The sequence below is a fragment of the Nasonia vitripennis genome, chromosome 5 (genome assembly GCF_009193385.2).
Source record: "Nasonia vitripennis strain AsymCx chromosome 5, Nvit_psr_1.1, whole genome shotgun sequence".
NCBI lineage: Eukaryota > Metazoa > Arthropoda > Insecta > Hymenoptera > Pteromalidae > Nasonia > Nasonia vitripennis.
In genome coordinates this window covers 4,190,380-4,211,618 of record NC_045761.1, presented here as the reverse complement: position 1 = coordinate 4,211,618, position 21,239 = coordinate 4,190,380, and the positions used below count along the sequence as shown (strand labels likewise).

The 21,239-nt window shown below is 47.5% G+C and overlaps 1 protein-coding gene across 2 annotated transcripts in view; it reads left to right on the top strand.

Annotated features, from left to right (window-relative positions):
- LOC100678942 (suppressor of lurcher protein 1) overlaps positions 1-21,239 on the top strand; it is a 166,612-nt gene that overhangs the window by 19,693 nt on the left and 125,680 nt on the right. For both annotated transcript variants that reach the window (XM_016988296.3, XM_031931677.1), the window contains exon 3: positions 18,838-18,907. In XM_016988296.3, coding sequence (XP_016843785.1) covers positions 18,838-18,907 — 70 coding nt within the window. The remainder of the gene's footprint in view (positions 1-18,837; positions 18,908-21,239) is intronic.

The following is a 21,239-nucleotide window of genomic DNA, read 5'->3' as shown; positions in this document are numbered from 1 at the left end:
ATCAAAAGTTGGACGTACCCCCAATTAATCTCGTTATCAACGCGCCCACTCAACACAGCATATAGCGAAATCCCGTTGCGCCCCCATCGGCTGTGAAATTCAAATTGTATCATCGTTTTCCGTTCGGCTGCAGTATATAAGAGGAAAAAGTTTCGCCAAGCGCAGCGGGAAGCTCGCTGATTGAGACGGGGGCCGAGGAAAAATAAAACTCTCTCTCTCTCTCTCTCTCTCTCTCTCTCCCTCTCGCGCACAGGAAGACGAGCGTATAAAATAGTAACTCAGCGAAATCTCTTGTATAACCAGGCAATTCTTCCGAGCCCGTGAAAAATCATCGGCCTTGCACGAAAGCCCCTCGGCTGCAGTCGCTCGTGTCTGCACGTGTGCGTGTACACATATATACATGTGTATACTCCCTGTAGACTAGGCGAGCGAGATAGAAAAAGGTAAGGGGATAGAAAGAGCATTGCTATACAGGTACAGCGCTACTGCAATTACTTATACATACTTGATAAAAGGGCACAATTCCGTTGAAAGCCGTTAGAGCTGCTCGCTAACGCTTTTAGAAATGATCGCGATAAATCGCGCCTTCGGACGAATCGAAGCTGTAGCGTATCCCTCGGTGTGGGTATATACTGACTGGCCGTATCACGGCCATTGAAATAATGAAACGAGATAGAGGAAGAGGAATGCTTTTTTAGGGATGTATAGCTCGCGCAGGCGAGATATCTCTCGCGCGTACGTATCCTTTTACTTCACTCGGCGCAGCGTCTGATGCTGCGTATAGCCTCCTTGTTTCTCAGATCATGTAAACGTATGAAAGCGTATGTATACGCGTTACCATTCAGTGGCCGGTGTGTGTGTGTCTGTTCTTCGGCTCCTATCCTTCTCCTCTTCATGCTCGCACTTTCTTATCTGCGGAATCGCATTCCGAGAGCCGAGTCGTGAAAAGGAAATCCATTTTCTGTTCAGAAATCTCTTGGCTCTGTATGTTCTCCTGCTCGTCCTTTGTCGATTTCGCTCTTTCTTCGCCCCCGCGAGCTGTGTGCGTTCGCAGCGAGTCAGCAGATCTACGTGTATACCGCTGCTACTGCTGCTGTGCTGGACAAAGAATTTGTAATTATATCTCGAAAGAAGCGACGGCTCGGGAACGTCTGGAGTTTCGCACGATGGAGAGTTATCCAACGTTATGCTGCTGGAATTCGCCGTTAGTTATACATAACGGTTGCGTAAATACTCGACGATCTCGTGGAAAAGAATGTTTCGTAATATTCAGGTTCGGAGAAGTGATAGAGTTCTCTAACGGATATAATTGAAACATTCTAGCATATAAACAATTCTACGAAAAAATGAAGAAAAAGTTACCGCAGCGCCGCGCTCGAGTAACAGGTGACACGCAGAGATTCTGCGAGACGGCCGGAATAGCAGAAAGCAGTTGCAAGAGCGACCAGAGAGTTCGCAATAAAGAAATAGGAACAAACAAGCGCCGTACCATATATATAAGCGCGCGCGCATAAGTGCAACCGCGCCAGGGGAGAATTCCTTCCCAAAGTACACCGCGCGCGAGTACACACGCGAAGCTCCTAACTCAGCACAGCGTGAGGAATACGTGCCACAAAGCTCGAACCAGTGAATTTTTCCGGCCGCAAACTTCAGAGCATAAACACACCGAGACACGTATGTATGCGCACATGCTCTCGTAGCGGCGATGTACAGCTTTCGTCGCGTCGTCTGCATTGCGCGCGCGCGATCGAGTTGTCCGTCGCCGGAAATTTTTCAACTGATACTTAACGCCGGTAATTCGCTCGGCTTGCTCGGATTTGGCTACGCGTCAGAACCGAGTGTATTTTTCTCTCGCGAATGGCGAGTTGCGCTGATTCGATGTGACGAATTATATTACTTGCGAATGTAGGCGAGATTTATGATTTAATCGATCGCGCGCCTCGCATCAAAGATCATTTTTGTATCGACTTTATATTCAGCTGTACAGAGTGCAGAGAAGTATGCGATGGGAAATCGTTTTGAAATTCGAGCCGGGACATAGGAAATCGAGCGAGAAATGCGGTCCGCGTGTAACGTACAAAGTTTCACCTCCGAGCTACTCTGCGACGCGCGGAACGCTTTGAGCTTTTTTCCGCCGAATTCGAGATACGTCGACGCTAATTATACCTGGAATCGATGAAAAATTCGGCTTTTGAAATATTTTTTAACTAGACGCGCCTATAATACTCCCCCCAAAGAGCTTTCATCGAAGCGACGAACTTTTGCCCTGCTGTAGTTTTCAAAAAGGATCATAGAGAAAGTTTGTCCAACCGAAGAGATATCTCCAAGTGTCTCTAATAAATTTAAATAAAAATAAGGAAGTGCGAAAGACGTTTTAAGGACTCCCTTGGGCATCGTGAACTGCTGCAGCTTTAAAGCGCTCTTCATTCGTTAAATTTAACGGCGCGCTGTTAAAGGACAACTTTGTAAATGGGCTTCGTTGCAGCGCGCGGAGGAGTAAGGAGCGTTTAATCAAATGCAAAATTATAAGGTATATTCTATATAATACGCGATAAAATTTTTACGCGGCCCCGTTTTCATCCGCGGCCTAAAATGTCCCCAATAAAAGAGTGAAATCGTGCCACACACACAGCTCGCGTGCTCCGCACATTTATTCGAATCCGTATATTTCGTAATGAAATACGTATTGTTCCCTATTTTACGTGTGCACTCTGCTCCTTTGTTTGTGCGCGAAATGTTTGGTCGAGAGCTGACATTTTTTACTGTCGCAGTTCGAATATCGTATACTTTTATGGCGGGGGACGCGCTTACTCTCTCTCTCTCTCTCTCTCTCTCTCTCTCTCTCTCTCTCTCTATCTGTCTCTCTCTCTCTACTTCCAATTGTTGTTGTATCAAGTAACCGTTTCGATCTCTGTATCGAAGCGGGTACGTCGATTACGTTGAAATTTCCCTCGCGTAAACCACGATTGTATTTATTATAACATTTATTCACAGGTGGTGGGCACGAATTTCGCGAGTACGAAAACTGAACACGTCTCTCACCTCGACGTATCCGCGTTACGATTTAACGCGTGGCAAACTCGCTTGTCGTGAAAAATATTATTTAGCATAAAAAATGCGCGAGTGAGCGCGTCGCATAAAGAAGGAGAAAAAGTTGATGGCAAAAACGGGAGGTGAAAAAAAAACAACGACGAGTAGCCGGAGGGGGGGGGGAGGAAGTGGAGTCGGAAAAAGGGGTGAAAGAGAAAGAGCGAACAAAAAAATAACAATAAAAATGGGGGGCGAGTGCAGGTTGTGGGAGCAAAAAATATTATATGATATAAAACGCGCGCGGGCTGCGCGAAAAGCGGAGCAACAAAGGACCGAATGGCGAAAAACCAGTGAGAGTGAGTGAGAGTGCAGCTCGCTGCTGAGGGCCCGAAGCTAGCGAAGAGTCGCGCACAGCATAGCGGAGGTAGCAAAGGAGTAAGACAAAGTGCGAGAGAGAGAGAGAGAGAGAGAGAGAGAGAGAGAGAGAGAGAGAGAGAGAGAGAGAGAGTGAGTTAAAAAAAGGAAGCAAGTTAAAGGCTCCTTTCTCCGGCGTTAAAGGAGGGTCAGCTCTCTTGTCTTGTCTTTAGCGCCTTCTCTCAAACCTTTTCAGAATATCGCGCTCTGGGGTAGTCCCGCGTGCTGTTTTCACGCCGTCTCTCTCTCTCTCTCTCTCTCTCTCTCTCTCTCTCTCTCTCTCTCTCTACCTCTCGGGACTCCTCAGGGGGATTAATAATTGTTTAAATAGGGCACCCGGCGAGGCTTTATCCGCGCAACTTCCACTTGCCGCGCACAAGACTGTGCCCAGCACACACAAAGCCAGCCCCAGACTGTAAATCTGCACACCTGCTGCTCTCTGCTGTCGCGCAAATCTGCTTTTCTTGCGTGTAATCTTGATCTTACGGAATTTATTGAGCCCCGGCTCTGCAGCCGCCGCCGCCGAGGCAGCGAACGAAACTTTCTCTCTACTTCCTCGCCGACGCTCGGACCGGGACACGAGCGGAGATTGCGATGTGTTTTGCTTTAAGTGAATACGTAATTTTGGTACGGCCCTTTTTCGTCTGCTGTATATTCATCGATTGCCTCGTGTGCATTTAATCCGCTGTTTTAATGGCCAAGCGCATGCGGGTGTGGGAATAAATTCGGGGTTTATTCGCTGCGAGTACATCCGAAATTCAGAAGGGTGGGCGAGAGCTTTATAGAGACAATAAAGAGAGTGGATTCGTTAAATTTTAATCGCGATTATGCTTTTCATTTGCAGGATAGTTTGTGCAATGAAATGTGCTGTGTTTTAATTATGCGGAGCATTATTTTAATGAGAGTAACGACTTTAATTAAAATCAGATTATATGGCTGTATAATACGGTGATATAATTTAACTCCGCAATGAATATTCGCAGGCATTGGGATGAGCAACTAGAAATATTTTATGTGTCATTGCATAATTGAGATTACAACATTTTTTATCTCGAATTTCGTTAAAACAATATTTAATAATGTAGATTAAAATATACTAAATTATAAGGTGCTGCTGATTCAATACTAGTCGTGAAAATTAAAAAGCTGTAAAATAACGCGCCGTAGGATAATTGGCTCGAAATCGAGTCGATATTACACTAATTCCATAATACTCGACAGACGTTATCTCGCTTTGCAGCTGTACTTGCTATCACATACCACTTAATGACATAAGGATGCTCACAACCCACACGGTAAATGTACGTATGCAGAATCCAAAAAAATTGAGCTTTTAATTGAAACATCGAACATTATAAGTAGAAGAATATAACAGCCAGTATATAAGTGGAAAATTCCAAATGTGCTCAGTCGACAACTCGCCACTTTTTGTACACCTCCATTGCTGTAATATGCTCTAAAAGAAAGAACAATTTTTCTTTTTTGCACAAGGTTAAGCTTGCTCTTCATACGAGCAAATATCCACTGTATAATAAAATGAACTAAAAAAAAATGAAACGAACTTCTCCACAGTCGACACGCACGCTGTAAACCTGATACGTGTATTAATTATTCAAGAGAGAGAAAGTCAGGCGATTTATATTATGTTCGTGTCCGCCGCATGGTAACCGGGAGAACGGCGCCGACTTTTCCGACTTTAAATTTTCATTAATCCGCCCGACCGCAACAGCAGCAATCCAACGAACAAACTTTTTGCCGATTATCGCGCCACATGAATCACCTTCTTTCCAAACTTTTTTTCATCGACTCGTAAACAATGGCCCGCCTGCTTTTTCCACGTATACACACATCCCTGCATCATATATCCCTCTTCGTAGACCGGCCGACATTAATAAGCTTTAACGAGTTAATCTCCGTTTGCTCTGTTTCTCCATACAACTCCTTCTCTACGGTCCCGTGTCTTCCGCCGCCGGTTCGCATTCTTCCGCTATTCTCGCAGCGCACAGCGGCGCGTCGGGTATATAAGCGAGCTTAAAGCGGCGCTTTTAGAGTTCAGCTGGCCTTATTGCCCCCCGAGCCGGCTTAAACTTTCAGATTAAAATGAATCGCCGCCTTATAGTGGCCTGCGCGAATGCGAGCCACCCTTCTTGAGGCTCTGTATACAGGTATACACAAGCGGAAGCTTTTCTTATACGCTGAAATGCAGTCACGCGCATATTTAGAGAAGAGGTATTTATAGTATATAGATGGAGCTTCAAATGAGAGCTCGACGAACAGAGAGAGGATTGGATTAAGATTTGAGATCAGGGGCCTTTAGGATGAGGCGAATGGAACTTGAGAGGGTTGTTTGAGAGGGGACAATTAAAAAGATCGTTATTACAGAAAACGTGAAACGAACGCGCTTGAGAACCTGCTCTTCTCTGTTTCCTCGAGCTCGCGCACGTATTTTCATTACATTTTTCCCTCTTATACGGACTTTGCGAAACACTGAAATTTCATTTCCGAGGATTAATTTTCGTCGCAAAAACTCCGGCCTCGCGCGCATCAATTATTTCCACCAAGTTACCGTATCTGGCTGAAAGTAATGCGAACTATGTTCTTCCGAAAATCCTTAACGCAATAATAACACATCTCAGCCGGATTAACACAAAGAGTATAACCTCGACGGCGTAACTCGCTTTTCTCAAAAAATCCCCCATCGTCACCCAAGGCGAGCTGGAGCGCCTCAAGGAAAACTTTCTCATTTTTGCATAATAACCCCGGCGCGCGCTCCGGCAGTGCAACACAAGAACTTTCCCGGCTGAAAACTGCAGCAAACGTCAAAAAAGCTCGAGAGCCGCTTCTTGCTGTTCGCGCATAATAGCCGAAGGCGAAAGACGCCGCTGGCGGGGCCGCAATTGCAGAGGAAAGAAACAATCTCGCTCTTCGTGCGAGCGCAAGGATGGCCCATTACGATGCCGCGCGCCACGTCGTCGTCTCTGCGATGCAAATGCCTTGGCTTATTACGTCGCGTTTAACGAATATTCTCGCGCGAGCGCGATGATGTCATCGGGGATATGAACCCTCGGTACGAACGAGAGGCGAAAGCGCTGATTTAGGAGACGTTAGAGAGAGAGAGAGAGAGAGAGAGAGACGACGAATACGAAAACGCACGATTTTTAGCGGTGCTCTCTGCGCAGGTATGAAAGGGAGTTGAGAGTAGACGGGGCAAACGTGCGCGCAAGCTCTGGATGGGATGGAATTTTTATGGGGAGCTTATACTAATGTCGAACGGCTGAGTAGACTTTTAGGAGGGTTTTGCTTGAATTGGAGCTTTTTTGGATTCTCGATGGCTGGGTAATTTTACTCCTGAGAGCCAGAGTCGCATTTCCCGGCTGTATTGTGAATTAGGGACTGGATTGTGACGTTTATTTTTGAAAATGTCAACAATTTACAAACAACACTGTAGACCTTTCGTCACTCGAACAGCCCAGCATTCCAAACGCGGTTCGAGCATTTCCAAACAGAACAGCTTCATAGCCCTGTATAAAGCGGAAAAATTCCGAAGCAAATAGTGGGCGACTCGCAGCTATATACGATTTAGTATCCGCTCGCGGAATGTGGGAAATGCCATTTAAACGAGTGGAAGATAAGAGAGATAGAGAATATTTAAAGGCTTGAAATTTCATAATGAGCGCGAAAGCTCAAGTCCGACGCACAACGCGGGGAGAAAGCCTTGGGAGTGCAAAAGGGCGCTCGCACAAGTCAAACGGAACAAGAGCTGCTAACTTTGTAAACATTTGCGTTTTCGCGCGCGTAAGCGCCTCTCTCTCTCTCTCTCTCTCTCTCTCTCTCTCTCGCACACCAGCGAGTTAACGGAATTAACGCAGCTGGTTCTAAAATCCCCGAAGCTTCCGCTGTTCGAGCAATGTAGATGCTACTACTACGAGGCAAAAAGTCGCGGAGTAGGCTCTCACTCTCCTGAGTCTGATCGATCACAGCAGCTGCAGAGTTGGCAAAAAAGAAGCCGCCGCCGCCGTCTCTCTTTTTGTACGTCGTCGGTGCAGCTGTAGGTCGTTTTTTCTGTTTCGCTACGTGCAGCTTGCTTTGGCAGTGCTCTTTGGGAAAAAAGTTATATTGGAAACGGCTCGGGCGCTTTTGCCACTCGATCGGACGACGCATGCCGTCGCGCTGCTCTCTGTGTACAGAGTGACCATGCGCTGCTACTGATCTGTATCGTTGTCCGGCCAAACGTGGCTGGTCTGCGTTTTTGGCCGGAAAAAACGACGCGATGCAGGACATTTTTTTGTATTTATTTATCGAAAGACTGCAGGGGTGGAAAGTTTCGTGTGTGAAGGGTTTCGTTGCATGTCAAAATTGTATCGATCAATTAGATAAACTGAATTTTACATGGCTTCACATCCCCAATACATGTAAATCGCATGTTAATTTTTGAGGATGCAATCACAAAAGAGATAATTAATTCAAACAATTATGATGAAATTAAGCTTGGGATTTCGCGCATATATAATTTTAGCATACTTCGATGAACTGCCCGAATTCGTGTCATTAACCGCACAGTCCGCGCATAGTTTGTATCATAAATTATATTATATTATATTACATAATGCCTGAGCTACAGCTATTGCACACATTCGCGAAGTATAATACAATGTATATTCGAGGCTTTTTACGTAGGAAGAAAGAAAGGAAGGCCCCTAATTTCCCCGGCGAAATTAATGATCCAAGGCACACGCGTGTGACACAGGTCACCTCCTCGTTAGTATGAAGCTAACAAGAAGACCATTTGCCTCCAGAGCTGTACAGGCTTGACTCGGCCGCTGGAAATGTGTTTGGATAACAAATGATCGCTATCTCGCTTGATTTGCCTTTTTTATTGTACTGGCTTGTTCCTTTTCTTATGGCTGTACCTCTGAAGCAACAGTATTGCGATTTGGATCGATTTATGACCTTAATAATGAAGAAGCATACACTTTCACAGTCAAACCAACAAAAATAAAATTCAGAATCCCCCAAAATTCGCGCGTATACTCTCCTCCCAACATTTCGTACAGAGAGCGTCGGCCACAAAATATTTAATACACAGGGCGCGGCGACGAAAGTAATGCAAAATCACGGTACACACCGGGCCCGCCATCAATTTCTCCATCAAAAGCGCGCCCGTAAAGCATCCCCGTCGTCCCTCGCGAGACGCAAGCCAACGCATTACCTACACCCCCTAATCCCTCGACTCTAAAAACATCTCTTAGCGCTGCAGCGTCGCCACACAGACACACAAGCTCTAAAAGACACAAAGGAAGAGCAGCCCCCGCGCGCACAATGCTCTCTTTCCATTAACTTTTTCGCGCGTGGGTGTACACGCGTATACTATATGGATGCATTACGCGAAGCCATCGCTCAGTGGGTGCGCACGCGCGCTCGCGGCCTGGCATGACGAGTGTCGGGCTGGGGCATAAATAAAGAGCGCAAGTGCCGCCGTGGCTGAGGGAAGCGATAAAAAAGAGCGCGTCGCGGAGAAAAATATCGCGACGACGAGAAGCGGCAGCGGTGGCATGTGAAGCTCTGCGCTGCCGCGGGCCCATTGTTTATCGCGGCGACGGCAGCGCTTCATTGTCTCTCGTGGTCGTTCGCCGACACACAATGTCGCTCGCTCTGTATAAATGGAGCGGCTCCGCCAGTAGGCGAAAGGGGAATAAGTAAGCGCTAGTTTTGCGCCCGCGACTTTGTGTACAAAGGAAAAGATCAGCCGGGGCTCAGCTATCTCCCATATCCGCTGCTGGCCGCGACGCGCGGCTCAACTTTGGCCCACAAATTTTCGTTTATCGCGCGCGGGCACCTACTTTCCTTCCGCGCGCGGGGCTCTTTCTTCGCGACTCGTTCCGCGCTTTCGCTCTTTTTTTCCCCGCACAAGGCTCTTTTACCTTTCCGGTTGCCGCACGCGCGCTCTCTCTCTCTCTCTCTCTCTCTTTTTTTCATAGTGCGCCATGTAAACTCGTAAATTTTTACGACTCTTTAATGGTTTTTCCCTGTGGCGTTCGCCATGAAAGATTTCCACTTTTTTTATATTCTCGTTTTTTATTCGCCGCCGCCGCGAGCTAGCTAGCTGGAAAGGAGTTTTTACTCCCGGCAATATGGACGTGCGCGCGATCGACTTGGAAATTTTATGCCGAGGAGTGATGTATAAGCGAATGTCTTGCGATCGTTCATTCGGATTGTCGATAAGATTTTCGGTCATTAAATTTTAGGGGCTGGCGTGTAGGAGGTTTTACCGATTTCTGGTCGATCGCCGCGCCGCTCTCGACTCGTTTTTTCATGCCCCCATACTCGGCTCTGTAATCTCGAGATTCCCTTCCAAGTGCGGCTGCTGAAGCTATGCATATAACACGATTTCTAACTCGTTTACTTTTTTCAACGCATGGAACGAAAAATGTATTAATCAGACGAGGCCGCAGAAACATCGGGCTGGCGTTTTTTATGAATTCATGTCATATAGCGGGCGTTTCGTGTAAACATTTGAGCTCTCCATTTTACGCCGGCTACACTGAGAGTGTGCATGTGGATTTTTCGCGGTTTCCCTCGCGTCACGGACGTGCAAACACAAGTACTCCTAATCAAGTCCGCCACAGGCACACACTAGGGTATTCGGGGAGAGTGGGCGAATGGTAAATACCAGCTATGTCCCGGTCCCCCCAAAAAGTCGAGCACGGCTTGCGCGTGTGCGCGCGAGAGTTCGAAACCCACCGGTATAATAATTAACGAATATTCAATCAAGAATTTGTTGCGATATTTATAGAAATATATATATATATATTTTTGAAAAATAGATTTCGGAGAAATTAATTTCCGCATGGGCTACGCGTGTTTGTTTATTCAAAACCTCTCCGGCGCCTGCTAAAAGTGCAATCCTCTTTCGCTGCGGTGATCATCTTTTAATGTCAGAATTTTTAAATTTCGCAAGCGCGCGAAGTTTCGTCCTGATGTCAAGTTAGTAAGCCCGCATCTCCGCTCTAATAAGCTGCGCAACGTACATCGGGTGAAACATTTCCTCTGAGAGCTGTTTACGCAATAATTGTTGCACACATATCCAGCCTTCCGAGCTACTTTATGAAATTAACTTTGCTTTTCGAAAAGTCAACGCGAAGTTCGCGGAACACTGGTGTATAATTAACAGTACAGCGAATATGCTGTACCATTAACAAATTCATGTCCATCAGGAGTTTACAGTATAAAATAATCATCGCACATCGCGGGAAAAAGCGAAAATCTTTTTCCCCTTTATTATACAATATGCGCATCGGTTTTAAAAAGACAATATTTCTATAGAACCGCAGGGATGAATCTAATATTGAAAATTCTCTTGTTGAATTATTCGATAGCCTTGAACGTAAAACAAAGTTTCTCTAAATGGCGCAGTCTCGATGCACAATGCAGCAGCACACGTTTCCGGTTTTATAAATATCATCGAGTATACATAAGAATATCGGTTTATTTTCGTTATTTCCAAGTCGCAGAATGTCAATGCAACGCTTCTCTCAACGCTCGATTAAATGTCTCTATCCGCAAACGATTATTTCGTTACATACTCCTTTGATGTCGTCCGCGCAAAATTCCCACCTTAAAAAATTCACATTGAACGCGCACCACCAGCCGCTGAAAATGACAGTCCAAGCTCTCCGGTCGGCAATCAACAACAAAAGCGAATAAATTAATCCGTACGCAGGTTCGGCGGTCCGAGCGAGTCCGAAATTCCAAACGGACAGTATAACGCCAGATACAAAAGGCCGGCGCGCCGGTTTATCCCGGGCCGAACTATTAGCCAACTGTACACGGCCGTTTCTTCCATACTGGCGTTCAGTTCGCTGGCTGCTGACCTGCCGCCGCTGCTGCTGCCTCCCCCTGAATTATTGAATCGCCCGTCGCAGCGCAAAAAAACTTTAATTCCTTTCTCTCTCTCTATGTGTGTGTGTGTGTGTGTGTGTGTGTACTACTATTACAAACTCTATGGCGGCTTCTACTTTCTATTGACGGTTAAGCGCGCTAGAAAAGGGACCTGCACGAGGGCTGCACCGTCGGCCTGGCTCCGAGTTTATATTATTTACGCGGCGAACGCGCGCGCCACATATACCTTTACAAGACTTCCGTTTCATTATTAATCGCGGAAACTCGACTCCGGCGCCGAGCATCGATCGTCGGGGCGCCAACCCACACACACACACGCGCGCGAAGTGTGAGTAATGCTCCCGTCCGTTTCTCTAGCTCTGCATGTGCGGCTATATATTTCTGTTTGCGGCGCATAAATACCTACAAAGTATACGACAAGTGCTTGGCGGCTCTGTGTGTACATGTGTGTAACTAGCTATATAAAGACCATTGCGCGATATAGGCTAAAACTCATGAGACTCTCTCGTGCAATTGCTGCGCGCCATGTCATGTGCACGTGTACTTGACTCTCGGCGCGCGGGTGTGATGGCTATAGAGCGTGTACATGCGCGCGTTCTGATTTTTCACAAATATCTGTGTTCAAGCGCCGTGTTGGCTGTAGAGTAAGTCTTTACACGCAATAATGCATGCGCGGTAGCTACAACGCTTTGCGTCTGATTAGAGCGTTGGGATACGATGTAGACGTACGCGGCTCGATAAAAATGTCGTATTATGTAATTATGCGACAATTATGACGACAGAGGCAAAATTAGTTTAAATTATAATCGTATACATATGCCTCAAAATAAATATAACGTTTCGCAAAGCCGAGCACACGAAGATTCCCGCGCCGCAAAAAGGCATCATCCGATGCGCTAATACCTCGCGCGCTCTCCAAAGTAATAATTAATTCACAAAGTTAACCAACAGCAGCCGCACGCGCGGGGCGGCTCGCAGCTTCGCGCACTATATACGACTAAAGCCCCTCAACGGCGGCGAAACTTTTCCGCAAAAAAGCGTCCGGCGCACACTCCATCGAGCTCGTCCTCTCTCGCGATACACGGCCATTTTTCACGGGCTGCTCAGCCTTCATCCGTCGCTGAGGAGAAAAAATCGAGCACCTAGCGCTCTATACCGGGCTGCTTGAAAGGGCCAATTTATGGAAAGAGACGCGCAGGAAGCTCGCGCGAAAAAAGGCCGACGCGTTCAATTATCGCGCGGCTCGTCGCCTTGTGTTTTTCACCGCCGCCGCTTCGACTATAATATACCGAGAGGGTAAAAAAGACGCGCGCGCACGTGGCGAGCACGCGATTCGGGCATTTTTCAGGTTCAGGTATATATATATATACACACGGCTCTTTCCATTAGCCTGCGCCGGTGTATACGTTATATACTCTGTACATCGGAAAGAACAAAGTTTCGCAACGATATCTTTTTGTGCCCTACGTTAAAGTTTTCCACTATACCGGCAGCTCTCTTACTCTCTCTTTTACGGCCTCCTTTTTTCCACGACGGCCGTTATATCTCCCCCTCCTCGCGCGCTACGTCTACTCTCTCCTTTATTTTTTTATTCATTCACCTTTTCAACGAGAAAGTGAGGAGCTTCTTTAATTGTTGTCTATACACACATCCCTCGCGCGCTTATTTGAGATCGCTCCGCGAGTTTCCTGCGCGGATGTATAAATTATGAAATGTAATCATACTTCTCATTTAAAAGTTTGCCTTTCATGCCCGATTTACGCCCGGCGTGTGCGGAACTCTCGTACATACGTTTCCGCGAATGGAACTGCTAATAAACATTATACGCATGTTTGCAGTGCTTACTTTTACGCAGGTGCCGGAGAGATTTTATACGCGAATAACGCTCGAGAGGCCTTTGAGAGGTCTCCACGGCTAAAGTGTATCACTTTCGTTGCCGATTTTAGCGTAATTAAGCGTAGGTAATCGCAATGGATTTTTGTGTAAAAGTCGGCACGTGCTTTGATCTTAGCGAGCTGAAGATAGACAAACTCGACGCATACAAGTTTCAAGAATATCCCCCGCGAGGAAAAGTACCAAGATAGACGCCCAAGTGGGCGCATCAAAAACTAGCCCGGCGCGCGGCCCCGAAAATATCCTCGACACTTCCGTCGTGTTAACGCGCAAGAACAACCGAAATAAAACTCGGCGAATATTCGACTTCCTCCTCCCTGCAGCAGCACAGGCTCCTTTGTCCACACTCCCTTCGAGAAGCGAGAAGCTCCTCCTTTTCTTCTTCTTCTTCTCCAACTACTTCCGCCCACACCTCTTCCTCTGCGAACCGCGCAAAAAGTCGTAAACACAGCCTCGCAACTCGCGGAATTCTTCTGTCGACAAACTCGCGGTAATTCCAAAAGAAGGAAAAAGGAGAAAAGGACCCAGTTTAGCGCCGGCACAACTCGGTCACTGCTCGACGCGCGCGGCGGTAATGCTGGAGCGAGTGCCGAATCGTTAACGCTTTAGAGGCGGGTGTATAATCCTGGAGATTTTTAATCACCGGCGCACGCAACTTTTTAATCCACTCCGTCCGTCCACCATGTATGTGTGTGTGTGTGTGTGTGTGTGTGACGGTGTGCGTAGGGTATACGAGCGAGGAACAAAGGCAGCGTTTATATACACGGTGCTCTTGAGGGCGGCGTGTGTAATATGGAGCCCTTTTTCGGAGACGAGATTTTTCGAAATTGCTCGGGACAGAGGAGTGAATTTCTTTTTAATTGTATCCTTATGTTTCCATTTCGAAAATTGAACGTTCGAGGGAGGAAGAAAGAAACTTTTGTTCCAAGCCGACGTATGAGAATATTTTTTTGGCTTGCATTATACGCAAGGTAGAATAATTAATCCGAAAATAAGAATCAAAACTCAAAGCATATGCAGCTTCAACTTTTCGTTTTTAATTAAAAAAATTCATGTATCGCCGCTCGCCCGCGCCACAAATTTCATTCATAAGCTCTATACTTTAATAACCGCTTTCGGGCTTCATGATGTATTTATAAGATAGCGCCGCTGGTCCGGCTCTCTCTCTCTCTCTCTCTCTTTCTCTCTCTCTCTCTCTCTCCTGTGCGACGGCACGAAATACGCGCCGAAACGGCGCAGTAGAAAGAGCCGAGCCGGACTCCCTCTATTTTTTTCCTCTCTTCTCCTCTATACTCTTGCAGTGTGAGCATTTTTGTCGTAACGCCCGGCAATGACTTGAGCCATTTGGCCGCGTTTGCTGTACCACTGCGTGGCTGCATTTCGATTACCGCTACGTTTGCATTCGTTGCCTTTTCATTCGGCCCTTTCGTTTCAGCGAGGCCAGAGCCGCCGCCGCTGCTGCTTCTACAAAATAGAAGCCTGTGCGCTGCTCTTAGTGAGGAGGGGCTGCGCTGGAGTAAGAGGAGAGAGAGAGATGGGGGAATCACAGATGCACGCGGCGCGGCGCAGGAAATAAAAGAGATAAAAAAGAGAGCGTCGGGATAGTGAAAGGATTGGCGGAAACAGATGGTATAGGGCGAAAAGAATTAGGGCCGCATTGCGGGGTTAGTGGAATATATTGAAACAATGTGCCGGTGCTGTATATTAATTAGCGATTGTTGCCGGGAATTTAATGAAATATTCACGCGGGGATGGAGAACCCAACATTTTTGGTATTCACAAGTATTCCCGCTATCTCTGTTTACTGAATTTATCCCGGTGGGGTTCATATAACATCGCTAATTAGCACACCGAATTCTTCGTTACTTTTCGCATCCATCGGCACGAAACGCTGTGTAATTCGGCATAACAATGCGATTTTGCAACTCCCTCGTTCTGAATATAGATACAGCTATGGCGCTCAGCGGCGATCAGAGTCTTATTTAGAGCGTCGGTGCATCGATGAACGACGAGCCAGATTATAGCCACGCGGTGGCACTTGCCAATTTCCCACGAGTCGTCGTCGGAAACGTCTGGAGCGATGATTGTTCAGCCGCGGCGCGGACAATCGGCCGGATCCAGTCGCGCGCTGACACTGCCTCGGACAGTTTCCAAGTGGGGGGATGTGTTACACTCAAAGACGAACTTGTGGTGCCGCGCGGATGCGCCGGACACGACGAGACCGCCGCAGTGTCGTCCTCAAGATCGTCCTTGCTCTCTCTCTCTCTCTCTCTCTCTCTCTCTCTCTCTCTCTCTCTCTCTCTCTCTCTCTCTCTCTCTCTCTCTCTCTCTATGTACCGAGCGTGTATTGAATCGCGGAGCTTACTGCTGCCCGAGGCAAGAATAGCCGCGCGACGCTTTTGCGCGCGAGGGGCAGTAAATAGCTTTGTTAGGGGCTATACTGCCTCCGCTGGGATGGGAATTGCGCCCGAAGAGTTTCGGAGTCTGATTTCGTCTTCGAACGCTGACTTTTAATCACAAGATTTGGTCGACATTTTAAAACGGATTTCAATGAAGATTCAATATGAGGCGATCCAAAGCGTAACGTCGCAAGTGATTACAAGTACCGTAAAAACGCACTACATTCGTTTTACGCCCGCGAAGAATACGGCCGCAGCCGCTCGCGCGCGCGTATCTGCTCCCTGGGATAAAAGCCACTTCATTCAAAATCTATGGACCATAGAGAGTGAGGGCGGAAGAGCGCGCACTGCAGCCATGGAATTTTCGCGTAAGCGCATCAAAACCATACGTTACAAGGCCACAAAAGAATTTTCCTAAAAGAGAAGAGCCGAGACCGCATGGCGCGGAAAAGAATCGATCAACAAGAGAGAGAGAGAGAGAGAGAACTGCCAGACGCAGCGAAATCGCCTCGGCGGCGATCGAGCAAGGAGATTTTCCGGATGATACTGCGCCGCCTATAGTATGTGCAGCGAGCAAGAGAGGGATAGTTCGGCCATTGTGCGGTCAGCGCGCGCTCGAGCGATTACGCGGACGTATAGGCATTCATCGGCCGGGCTATAGCACTGCTACTTCGGCAGCGCGAAAGGGTGAAAGTACCGGAAACATTGTCCGATTGCTGTAAACGCGAACCCGAGAAAATAATGATTCTTTCTTCCGATCCCTATACTCCTGCTGCTGCGGCAACTAGTGCTGGATGTAACTAGCTGTCGGAAAAACCAGGGATACTTCTTCCGACCGATCGGAACGACTTTGACGCAGTCGCGATTATTTAGCGCGTCGTTAATGACGACGACGTTACTGCGGGGGAGAAAGGGATATTATGAGCAGCCCGGCGATGAAAGCGGTCTGATTTGTGGGGTGTGGAAGTAGAGTCGGGCAAAAAGCAAGAGAGAGAGAGAGAGAGAGAGAGAGAGAGAGAGAGAGAGAGAGAGAGAGAATTGAACGAGGGCTTTTTGCGATGACGTAGTGCAACTCGCTCGCTTCTCGATGAGAAATTACGTCGTTCGAGAGATTTTCCTCCTGATTTTTTTCTCGCGCGCGGTGTGCAGTGCGTCAGGTCGAGCTGTAATTTATTTAAATGAAAAGTCGCCTTGTTTCGGATAACACTCTTGGTATTTTGTGGGTAAAAGGATCCTATAAGAAAACTTCCTGATAGCAAAGTTTTTTACGATATCGTTGTTGGAAAAAGCCGAAATTATATCCCGCACATTCGCTCGCGAAACTGTGTACACTCTGCAAATGCAATCAGTATATATACGTACTCTGATTTTATAGCGGGTCCGTTTACCGATTCGAGAAATTTCCAGCGAAAATCAATATGCAAACTCAATTATCTTAATGCACCTGGTCAAAGTCCAAATATATCAGCGCTCTCTCCCTAAATCGCGCCGGTACGGCTCCACACCGCGGAATCAAGAAGCGATAGCGGCAAAATAATAAACCTACTATAACATCGTTATACCTTCGTTAATCGAGAAATCATTCGCGATCGCGCGGGAGCACGAATTCCGCAATGGAGCTGCGCGAGTGAAAATCGGCTCTCTCTCTCGATCGATCGAAAAATCATCGGCTGCAGCCGCGAACAAAAGCCGGCAGCCGCTAATCACGAATGCTTGGAAATTGATTATCCGTTCGATGGCCGTGTGGAAGCTGCGCTAGCTTCAATCAGCGATCGACATCGCGTGCATTAACGCTATACGCGCTCGAGCTGCACTCGGCGGCTTTCGGTTTCGCCGACGCCATCGAGAGTCCCCCGATTCGATATTATATGGAGTAGAGAGAGAAAGCGCTTGTATTTTTACTCGCGGCCGCAATTTTTATCGCGACCCTGTGTCGCGCCGTATATATATAAACGAGGCCGGAAGAATAACGAAAGCAATTTTCTCTCTACGTCGCCGCGTTGCTGAGCTTTCTCTCTCTCTCGATGTGGGTGCGGATATAGCTATATTTTATATAGAGGGAGAGACGGCGAGTACGGTAAACAATTTTTATTGACTCGCCTGTTTTGCCGGCGCGAGTTTTTCTTTATTTCCCGCAGCGCGACGCTGGCATGCTTCCTTTTTTTAAGGGGCGTGTATGCGCTTGGAAAAGATAAATACGGCCTTTTTACGCTCGAGGAAGAGGTAAATTGCTGAGCCTCGCGAGAAGGATGTGGAGAGGTCGAGACTGTATAGGGGCTGGATGTAAAGAGTTCGAGGGGGCAAAGAAATCGCGAAATAGTTGCGCCATGCGACTGTCGTATAACGCGGCATTCTTTCCCGCACACGCGAACGGGTTATATGCGAATTGAGATACGAGATCTTCACCGTTTTGTATTCCAGCTCCGATGCTTGTTAAAAATTTTCCGCGCATTTACTGGCGCGGCCTGCGGATTATGGGCCATGAAATCTCGTTCTCTGTGATTTACACATTTCGTGTGTGAATTTAGCCACAATCCTATCGGCGCGAAAAATAATTCGATCCTTTTGTGATTGAAATGCGAATTCGAAAGTAAACACGCGCGAAATCCGAGAAATTATTTTCACCAAATGTTTGATAACAAAGCATTTTAATTAAAGGTTTAAAAAAAGCTTCTAATAATGCAGCCAGGAAGTTTACGCGAAAGATAATAAAGCCTATGCTATAATTTCCCTATAAACTATGTTCGTAAAATAAATTTTTTACGCCGGAGAAAAAAACTTGGCAGTTTTTACAGTCTCCGTGAGACGTCCACATATGCATGAAACCACGTGAATTTGGAATGCATCGGTTCTCGTAAATTTCTTGTAAAATGAATTAATAACACACCCGCGCCCCTATACCCAACGAGTTATCAGACGCTGGAGTATAACACTGCACACCCAATATGAATTTTCCACGAAATAACACGCACACGCGCAGATTTTTTTCAAGCCGTGCGTAAATTACACGCTTAATCGTTTAATTATGTCCTGTCAGGAGCACGAGAGGTTAATGCCGTTGACACCCAGTTTACCTAGCTACGTAATTAAAAATAAATAATCAACGCGAACAGAGCTCGAACCTCTGCAGCATCAGCGCTATAAGTTCCTTTGTAGCAGCCATTTCTCCAATACCTAAAGACCCGTTGCTTTTGCTTTGCAGATGCAGAGGAGGCTGCTTTTCTTCTGCTGTTGGCTGCTGTTTCTCGATCTTTGCCGCACAGTTAATCCAGGTAATGAAACGTCCGCTACCTAAAGTTTGGCTCTTAATAAACAACGAGTCCTCATTTATGCGTCTATACATCGTGATCCTTTAGCCGCGAGTAAAGAGATCGTCGACACAAAGAGCGATAAGACCCCCGTACATACCAAAGCGATGCGAAAAAGGAAAAGGAACGGCTTTCCGTGTCAGTTGACTGCATCGCCTGTGAAATCCTTTCCTGTGCCGGCTATTTTTTTTTCGCCTGTTTCGTTCCCTTTCTTTTTGTCCGCGTTTTCAAGCGAGCGCTAAAGCGACGACGAGAAGTCAAAGGCCGCTCCTGCGCTCATTTAATTCATGCTCCAAGCTTTCGCGCTCTCTCTCGGAAAACACAGCGCGTGCGCGCGCGTCCCGAATAATTTAAAACCGATAAAGGCTATCGAGTTCCGCTGCTGCTATTTACGGCCAATAAAGCACGTAGAAAATATCGCGCGAATGCCGGCAACTTATCTTATAACTTGAGCTCGGGCTTTGATGAAATCTCGGATTTTCGTTTTGACTATAGAGCCGACTGATGGAATTCTTCTTCTTTTTGACTTTGACGCTTGCTTGTAATGGACGGAATCGCGATGACAGGCAGACAGAGAATTGACCAGTCGTCGATCGAATATTCCCGTGTACACACCTGTTGACAGAAATCACGTTGAATAGAGAGCGGCGGGAACAATGGGTGTACGCCCGAGATGCGCTGGAGCAAAACATCGGCGTCTTACTGCTCGTACATTAGAGGCATACATCGCAAACTTGGCAAAGCGCATCTCTCTAGATCGCTGTGCGCCGAGATAAATCTACCTCCATGGACAATCCGGGGGAATGGCTTCACGCATGCATAAATGCTCGCGCAAAGTAGATACCAAGTGGCGCTTAATTACTGCGCGCAGTTCTGCGCGAGGAAAACTGCCGAGTCAGAGGTAGGAAACAACTAGAAGCAGCACACAACGCGCGACTATTTACCGCCAGTAGTAACTTCCGTAGCCGGTCAGACGAGGCATTCTACGACTCGCCAATCTTTCACCCCCGCATGTGTTGTACATCCCTCGGAGAGAAGAAAAACCGGCGCCGACTCGCAGTTGTGCGGAACAGAGGCCTCTCTCCCTCTCAATAGCTAATTACGAACGGCCATAATTTCCAGCTCATAACTCGACTCGTCCGGGCCGGGCTGGAGTGTGCGAGTTCAAAGAAAACGCGCCTTTACGACTCTTTCTTCCGGCTTTTGACTCGCTGCGCGGCGCAACGAGGAAAAATAGCATACACGCGCGCCGCGTCGTGGCTCACAAAGCGCGAGTATATATACAGTAGTGCGCCGCTGTGAACAAAAAGGGAGACGCGACTCTCGCAGCAGCTGTGTGTCTACGCACACGTCTCTCTCTCTCTCTCTCTCTCTCTCTCTCTCTCTCTCTCTCTCTCTCTCTCTCTCTCTCTCTCTCTCTCCGGGCCGTAATGCGCAGACTGGCAAAAGTTTTTCTTGCTCATTGCCGCAGAGCTGGGGGATCACGGGATCTCGTTAAGCGCGAAGTCGTTGTCGAGATCGTTTTTCTCCCTCGACGCCCTCTGCGCTCTGTTCTTTCTTTCTTTCGCTGGACGAGATCTCTCTCGACTTTTAGCCCGCTGCACATACACACACGCGCGCGCGCTGCAGTGGAGGGGCGCACAATACACACGAGGCGGTGGACTTTGTCTGGGCGCAGTGATTGTCGGCCCGGTGCCAGCTTCTCGTCGTCGTCGTCGTCGCAGCCGCTACAAGAAAGGGCCGACGAGAAGTCTCGCAGACTCCCAAGTCACATGGCGGCGGCGGTGTGGACGTAAGCCGCGGCGGGAGGTTTCGATTTAATCTCGTCCCGAGACAGGTGTATACAAGAGTGCTGTGTGTGGTGTATAGCCGGACGGCTTGCGAGATTGCCGAGACACGTTCGTTCATTTTTCATGTTCATTCGGTCTCTTATCTCTGTCCATTCGCTTATTGAAAATCGCGCGGCTGAATGGCTTATTGTTGCGGAAGAGGGTTCATTCGGTCGTGATGGATATTCGGACGTTTCGCTTTGATTTAATTAAGAAAATGATTGATTCGAGGGGCATTTTCATAAGAGGCGAGCAGCTTTCACGCAGTAGTAGCAGTCCATCAGTATCCTGGAAATCGCGCAATATTACAGACGGTACGCGATCTAGAAAAAAGCTCGTGAGAGAGAGAAAGAGAGAGAGAGAGAGAGGGCGAGTCGAAGTGCAAATCTCTTTGAGCAATTGCGTCACTCCGTCTAGCCGCAATCGGTCGCGTCGCAGCAGAGCGGCAGCTCTTTTCAACCTTTCCG